The sequence below is a fragment of the Podarcis cretensis genome (assembly GCF_951804945.1).
Source record: "Podarcis cretensis genome assembly, chromosome: 10".
In the NCBI taxonomy this organism is placed as follows: domain Eukaryota; kingdom Metazoa; phylum Chordata; class Lepidosauria; order Squamata; family Lacertidae; genus Podarcis; species Podarcis cretensis.
In genome coordinates, this window is record NC_137179.1 from 39050693 (window position 1) to 39058990 (window position 8298).

The 8298-nt window shown below is 41.3% G+C and overlaps 1 protein-coding gene across 5 annotated transcripts in view; it reads left to right on the forward strand.

Annotated features, from left to right (window-relative positions):
* LOC307225555 (uncharacterized protein C12orf50 homolog) overlaps window positions 1-4840 on the forward strand; it is a 20225-nt gene extending 15385 nt beyond the window's left edge. For 4 of the 5 annotated variants that reach the window (XM_079993466.1, XM_079993464.1, XM_079993467.1 and 1 more), the window contains 3 exons: window positions 167-370; window positions 2426-2515; window positions 4607-4840. In XM_079993466.1, the coding sequence (XP_079849592.1) occupies window positions 167-370; window positions 2426-2515; window positions 4607-4632 (320 nt within the window). In that variant the 3' untranslated portion in view covers window positions 4633-4840. Of the gene's footprint in view, window positions 1-166; window positions 371-2425; window positions 2517-4606 lie in introns of those variants that run through there. The other variant, XM_079993468.1, reaches the window with a different exon arrangement.
* The last annotated feature ends 3458 nt before the right edge of the window (window positions 4841-8298 follow it).

An 8298-nucleotide genomic window follows, 5' to 3' on the forward strand; every position in this document is an offset into this window, starting at 1 on the left:
CAATTGACTCATTTGGTCCTGGTTCAACATCAGAGGCAATCTCTTAAAAGGGGCAAGCTCTGTATTTGTATTGCATGTCCCCATCCATTGCCCTATATGTTGAGCAGCACTCAGTAGCTTCTTACAAGTCTGGGGAAAATATTGATTATCGTATTATTTCTTGCAGCAATGCATACTTCAAACCCTAAAGGTAAAGGGTATTGCCAACAAAATGATCAAAGCAAGAATGCTGAGAATGCTTCTTATGTTCCTTCTCAGAGAGCCAGCGGGAGAAGTATTTCCTTGAGTTCTCCAGCAGCTGCAAGGTCACCCAATCTGACCTATGGTAAAGTTGGTGCAACCAAAGAATCCAAGATGAATTTGGCTGCAGGTGAGCACATAGTCTCATAGACCCCTCCTTCTGGCATTGAAGTTTGCCTGCGTTATTGAGTTTGTGTTCTGTTATACCAAATTTGAGTTAAACATAAGACTGTCTTACAGAGAGAGCTTTTACCATTGTGGCACCCTGAATATGGAATGCTTTCCCTCAGCAGGTTTGCCTCTTGGCCAACATTGCTTTCTTTTAGAAAAAGGAAAAGTTTCCCTTCCCATTTTCTCAAGATTTTAAGGTAGCTTTATGTACAATAAGCCCGCAGCTTGAGCACATTTAACTTGTGTGCATTCAGCATAAATAGGAGGCAGAATGTGGGTCAGCATCCAGGGGATAAGAGTTTGGCAGTCCCGCCTGCCCTTGCACCCAGTTGTGTTTTGACTAGTTATAGGCATGATCTCCGGAACATAAACCCCACATAAATTCAGGGCTTACCATACTGTTTACTGTTGACTGTTCTTTTACCTATCAGTCTCATCTATTATTTGTAAGGTTCTATATAAGAACTAGGGGCGCGGGTGGCGCTGTGGGTAAAACCTCAGCACCTAGGACTTGCCGATCGTATGGTCGGCGGTTCGAATCCCCGCGGCGGGGTGAGCTCCCATCGTTCGGTCCCAGCTCCTGCCCACCTAGCAGTTCGAAAGCACTCTTAAGTGCAAGTAGATAAATAGGTACTGCTTGATGGTGGGAAGGTAGCGTTTCTGTGTGCTGCGCTGGTGCCAGCTCACCAGAGCAGCTTCGTCACGCTGGCCACGTGACCCGGAAGTGTCTCCGGACAGTGCTGGCTCCCGGCCTCTTAAGCGAGATGGGAGCACAACCCTAGAGTTGGACACGACTGGCGCGTACAGGCAGGGGTATCTTTACCTTTACCTTATATAAGAACTTGATTTTTTTAACCTTCTAAACTGTCTGTTTGTAATGTCTCTGTCTGGTCAATAGCTATTTCTGAAGAAAAAACAACAACTTATAATTTATGTTTATTACAAGGTAAAAGCACAGCCACAAGATTTTGCTGCAATTTGGTGGGGTTTTATTCAGTTCAGGTACAAATAGAGATGATTTGTTGTCAGATGTGGCAAGAATGGTTTGGATGGTCTAATTCTTCTTCTTTTGTCTTTATCCTCCTTAATGCTTATTTTGTTTGTTTGCTTGTTTTTTCCCCTTATAAATCTGTCCCAACTCTGCCAATTTTGTAATGACAATGTCATAAAAATCAGACAATGAGTTCCTCTAGTTTAAATTTTGTCTTGAAGTATTGCGAGCTCTAACCCATACGTTATGCTCAGAAACATGTTTGGTTAATTCTCTGTGTGGTTTCATATTTTGTCATTTTGCAGTAGTTCTTCTTGTTTTGTTATATTAAACCTCAGTAAGAAATAAATAAAAAAGAAATGAGTGAGAGGTTTGGGTATCATCTGAATTACCTCACCCAAAACTTTCACATGGATGTTAAATAGCATGGGAAATATGATGGAACTTTGTAGTATCTTTGGAGTCCAGTGTCCTATCAGTTCTTTTCCAGTTCTTTTCCAGATATCATGGTCATTGTTATTAAGCACTATTGCTAGGACCTGGACAATCAATAGCCATCTCCCTCCTGTCTGTTTCCTAATGGAAGTCAACTACCAGGACAATTAAAGCAGTTCCAGTCCAAAATAAATATTAGATCTAAATAATTGGTTTCATCCAAGAATACTTGGAGTCCCAGTAGCACTTCTGTAAGATTAGTGAATTTGGCAGAGGAGTTGTTGGGTTAATTAAAGGGTTGAAAAGTCCCAAACAGCCAATGGAATCACACCTTCTTTTAAGGAAGTATTTACTGGTCCTGCCACCCATATGTGTTAAGCTTTCCCTCTCCCAAAATCTAGTTCATGTTCCCAGACTGAAAATGGAATGCATTCTCCCTTGGGGTTAATATGTTCTTCGAAGTGATCTATCATTTATGTGATGTCAGGTAACATCATGGCTAAAACACTCTCTCTCTGTAACTAGATTGGCAGAATATGATTATAATTATCACTGAAAATGTAAATCAAACTGTATTTTTCTTTACAGAGAGGTGCACTTCAGCATATAATATACCAGCTTGGCGAAAAAGAAGCCCACATACTAAAGTATATACTAAAGCGGAAAAAATGCATTCAGGTATTTACAATGCCAATATGAACATATTTGCTAAAAATGAAAGAAAATTAGAAAATGGGGAACATTTCTAAAGAGTGGGTATCTTATTATGTAGATTACTTTATCTTTGTATATTGCTAGTGGATAGGAGGGGAGAACTCACGAAATCTGTTTAGTGTTGGAGCCTATGCACTTGTGCCCCAGAGACACTTGGGATAAGAAGGAAAAGTGTTGACATCTGAGATTTGTTCTTTAAACTTGTGTTATTTAGACAAACTGACTCAGGACACCCCTTACTGTTTTCTCAGTTGTTACTCTCACATAGTGACTGGGATTGGATGCAGATGCCAGTTGAGTTTTGACTACATGGGAGGTTATCCCACCCATTTCTGTCCTTTACTAGATAATACTGATCTCAGAAATATCAAGATTATATGGTGTTTTTTATGTGAAAGATCCCTCAGAGCTCCTAGTACTGTAGTTAAGCAGCCACCCCCTTTTTTTTATCCCACTGACCTCCATTCCCAGCATAGTCCCCTTCACCTGTTTTGGGCTTCTGGGAAACTTCACCTGTGCCTTCTAGAATGGTATCCTGAGTTTCCTTGCTGTCCTTTCACATTTGCACACATTTCCACTGACACTGCCATCGTCATTGCTCCCAGTCTAGCATATAGTCTGCTAGGAAACTACAATGAGATATATGGGATTGAAGTTGGGCTGGGAGGGGATCCGATAAGCTGAACCCAACATACCAGAACCACAAAGGGAGGGGGAAGTGTGATAATGTCCTGAGTAACAGAGGGTACAGATGACATGTGGCAATCAGATATGCAAAATGATAACTTGCGTCAATCTGTACTTTTGCCCAAAACCAGCCCAGGGTTGCCAATGTGGTGCCAGATGTTGTGGACTACATCTCTCATCTTTCCGTACCCCAATGGCCATGCTGACCGGAGTGGATGGGAGTTGGAATCAACAACAGCTGGATGGTACCAGGCTGGCTATCCCCTATCTATCTAGAAGGTGGTCTGAAAATGGAACAGTCCTGCCCATGTATTAACATCTCGAGATGAGGCTCTTCTTCATTTGTGTTTGTTGGGTAAACTTTGCTATGTGTCAGTGAGGAATAAAACCTTCTTTGTGGCGTCTCCATCTGTGGAATTCCTTTCTTTAAGGAATATGACTGGTGCCAATGTTACAATCATGTTACAGCCATTTCAGTGTCAGACCATTTATTTGTCCAGCTTTCTTTTTGTTTGTTTGGTTTGAAGTTTAGTTTCCAGTCGTCTCTGCCTGATTTTAGTGTGTTTTTATTTATTATAATAATGTATTATCTGCTACTGTATTATACTAAATTTTTGGGTTCTTAGTAACTTTCAGAAGGAACTGAAAAACATTCCTGTTCACCCAAGCATTTGACAGCTGTAAAATGCTGTTCCTGGCAGTGTTGAAATTATCAGCTGTAAGGATATGTGACTGTTTTATTTTGTTTTTAATTGCATTGTTTTGTTGGTTGCTGCTCTGGGCTCCTGAGGGAGGGAGGGCAAGATAGGAATTTTATTAATATGGATTATACTTTCATGTGAAATAGCCATACACAGTAAAATATGAATTCTGCTTGGAGGAACTTGTTCCTGAAGTTCTTTTTCAATGAGGCCTGCTCCCAAGTATCATCTGTTTTTATCTTATTTTCTTACATTTATATCCCATCTTCCTTCCGTCAAGGAATCCAAGGAGATGTACACATGGTTCCCAGTAATTGACCCATCTAGGCACCAACCAGACCCAGATGATGTTTAGCTTTTGTAAAGTAATAGCCTCAAGTGCCTTCAAGGCATGCCCTAGGACAACAGTTTGTATTGTGCAGAGGAAGTGTATCCAAGACTATTGTCCAGGGTGCTGATAGATGGACTTTTAAACTCTGGCAACTATAGTTAGATTATTTCCATTTTTTAATTTATTGAGGCTCTGCCTCATGTCAGTTATAGTCCCAGTTCCATATATTATTGTAGTCAGTGGTTTACAGCATCTCTGTTGTGGAACACTTTGTTTCTGTAAACTTCACATTTTGGGTGTCTGTGTTTTCAAATTGTGTGTGTATCTTCATTTCAGAGCCCAGAAGAAATGGAAGCAGATAAAGTGGAAGCAGATTTGAAGGAGAGGGAAGGGCAAAAAAGAAGTGAAATTCTGTTCTTACTACCATCATAAGGGAAACAAAAGTGAAAATTCAAATGATACGGTTATCAAGGAATTAAACTGCAGATGCAAAGGTGACAAAATTTAACACTCAAAAAGCAGGAAGTACAGAGAGGCTAAAACATACGTATTAAAAATATGTAAACAAGGCACATCTTTCTGAATGAGTTATTTTGCAACTGAAGTTTAAATATTGTTTGACAGTTTTACAGCTTTAAAGAATAGAAGTTTCCATGTCCCTCCCCCTCCAGAATACAGTGCCAGCAGGATTTTAGAGATGGTAGTACGGATCATATGGTAGATTTTGACAGACAAATCTGATTTCCCCTTTTCTATAATGCTGAAATAACAATGTTGTGATTCATCAATGAATGCACAAGCTGTTGTTTTTCTGTATTCTAGGAGACCATGATTCAGCATGACTAATCCTAACAATGCTTATTCAGTGGTTTTCTGAACAATACAGATAATAACTGTCTGAAATTCTGAGGATAAGAGGGGCTCATTAAATGCAAGCACTGTAAGAGTTCAATTAATGCAATCATTTTTACTTAGTAGTCATGCTACCCAAATTTGACATTGGGGCAAGAATGAATAAAGGAAACATTACCTTCTAAAGTATCTGAGTCCAATTCTTGTGTTGGACTTCCACTAAGCTTCAATAATATTTGCCCAGCTGATTCGCTAGTCAAGAGAGAGGAGGCTAGACTGAAAAATGATCAAGTCTTAACTTTCCTAAATTCAGAGGGTTGTTTTTTGTTTTGTTTTTGCCTTTAGATATCTCAAGCAAAATGTGCACAAAGGACTTTAAAGGAACTGTTTATATATCAAGTTTGCATGTGGTTTGGGATTTCTGTAATTAGCGGTCGCTGAATTCTTGTGAATGGTTGCAGTTTATTCCCAATTCTTTGGTCTCCAGATTTTCCAACACCGTCACATCTCCTTTTTAAGCTTTGTTGCTTCCTGACCTTTCCAAGAAAAGAATGCTGCAGTCCTACATGAGTCCTACATGCAAAGCAGCACCCAATTTTAACCTGTCTTTCCTTGCTACATTGCTTCTGCATTGTAAGCCAGGAATAGGATCATGGCACTAATCTCACATTCTGTTGCCTTTACAGTCACTGGAAACTTAAACCTGTCTTGTTGTCTTGTGTGGACTTATTAGATGTGCCCATTCTTACAGGCACATTCTTATGGCTATATTTTTTCAGAATCTTTCTGAACACTTTGCATTCTAACTTACCTTGTACTTCCAATCAGAAGGAGAAGCAAGACAAGCACAGAAGAGGCACAGAATATATGTCAGCTTTGAGGCCAATAGAAAAATGTAATTTATTATTATTATTATTATTTGGAGAAGGATCATATTTTAACATTCTAAAGATGCAGTATGTTGTTGAAACTATTTCCCCCCGCCTTCCTAATTGGATGCTGTACATTTGAATTTCTAGGCCACATAACCCTATAGCTATGTTTCACATCTTGACAGCCCAAAGCAATTTAAATTTTTAATTCCAAAAGGCCTCATGCGTAATTCTTGTTAACTGGCTTGGACGGGGCCAGATACTCACAGGGTTTTTTCAGGCAGAAGTGTTCATTTTTGCAATTACTACCTGCTCAGCAATTTTGTAATTCAGTGCGAGAAATATTGCATTGTGATAATGTGCAATATTAAGGTTTCATGTCTGCAAATGTTGGCGTGCTAGCCGGGACATATTATTCACTCTAAAGGTTAAGCACCCTTAAGAGCAGAATGAGTTCCCTTCCCATTGCCAAAGAAGTTTAGTTTGCGGAATGAAAAGCGAGAGGGAGGGTATTACCCCGGCCTGCTCACAGCTTGGCTATTTTTCTATAGGACTATTCAGCACCAACCAGGAGGTTCTCAAGCTAGGGATTTTTTTGATGGAAATAAAGCAAACATTTTGACCCTTGGTAAACAAAGGACAAACGAGTTATGAAGTGTATGTGCATAGCATAGTAAAATAACCCTGAGAAAGAGCCCGGCCTGCTTTTATATTATATTGTCTGGGTAAATCAGTAGGCGAAAATTCTTTCATAGCATGGAAACAACATTGTCACCTGCTGAAATCTGCAGGTAAAGTTTTGCTTGAACACGGACCTGCAGTGACTGGTTCAAGACCTCTTCCTTCTCCACAGACCCTCTTGGGTGTTAAGATCTGCAGGGGGAGCCCTCTTGGTAGTTATTTCTAAATAGAGGTACCTCTTTACCTTGGTCGTTGACACCTGAGGTGTGTGTGTTCAGGTCCCACCCTATTCCAGAGACTGTAACCTGCTTTAAATCCTGAGTTTTAAATTGTTGCAAGCTGTCCTGAGACTTGCTGGTGAATGGTGGGTAGTCATCATCATCATCATCATCATCATCGCCATCATTTATGCTTATTGTTATGAGTTTGGGAAGGAAGAAGTAGGCTGTATGTGAGATCCTTCTCTAACCCCCGAATCCATGTAAAGGTAAAGGTACCCCTGCCCATACAGGCCAGTCGTGTCCGACTCTAGGGTTGCGCGCTCATCTCGCTCAAGAGGCCGGGAGCCAGCGCTGTCCGGAGACACTTCCAGGTCACGTGGCCAGTGTGACTAAGTGGCATCTGGAGAGCCAGCACCAGCGCCGCACACGGAAACGCCATTTACCTTCCCGCTATAAAGTGGTACCTATTTATCTACTTGCACTTAGGGGTGCTTTTGAACTGCTAGGTGGGCAGGAACTGGGACCGAACGACGGGAGCTCACCCCGCCGCGGGGATTCAAACAGCTGACCTTGCGATCAGCAAGTCCTAGACACTGAGGTTTTACCCACAGCGCCACCCGCGTCCCCCAACCCCTGAATCCAGCAAGTGTTAAAATATAAATCTGGCCAGCTTCCTGTGTGACCCAGGTGATCACCTGGGTGATGGACCATTAGGAGAAAAAAGGAAAGGGGGCTCTGTGTGAGACGGCCAATGAGCTGTCCCCCTCTCAACTCAGAGATAGTTAGAAGGACAAGTCTGAGTTTAGAGTTAAAGTGGCATTGATGTGACCCGGAAGCGAAGCAGTAAGCTGGAGAGAGAGTCAGAGCAACATTTGAGAGCAATGTCTGAGTTCTGTTTGAACCCAAGGCTGTGCAGCTATTGGAGAAACAAGACCCATTTGGGGTGTTAAGTCTGTGAACCCCTCATTTCCAAAAGGAAACACGGACCTTGAGGAAGCACCTGATACTCCTGGAATCTCGCACTACTCAGGGACTGGGGTTGTGTACAACAATATACATCAGCACCTACACAGTTTAGGCATGAATGCACTCTCTTTGGGGTTCGTTTTCATCATACATAATCCTTTTCACAAGTCCATAGGGAAAACTGTTCAGATGACATGTGCAATCTGTGTCTGCTTCTGAAATGTGCGCACAGCCCCAGTTTGAATTTTCTTTTGCCTGTTAAGAGGAAACAGTGCCAGCTGTTTGTGAGAGTGATTGCTGATGGTTCCTGTAGTGCCCAGAGCTATTCTAAGAAGCTCCTACACAAATGTGAAATTGCCTTCCCCTGAGACTCAGGGCAGCTTCACACATGGTAACATTTCTACATAGCAGGAATGGAATGTGACAATTTCTGTTT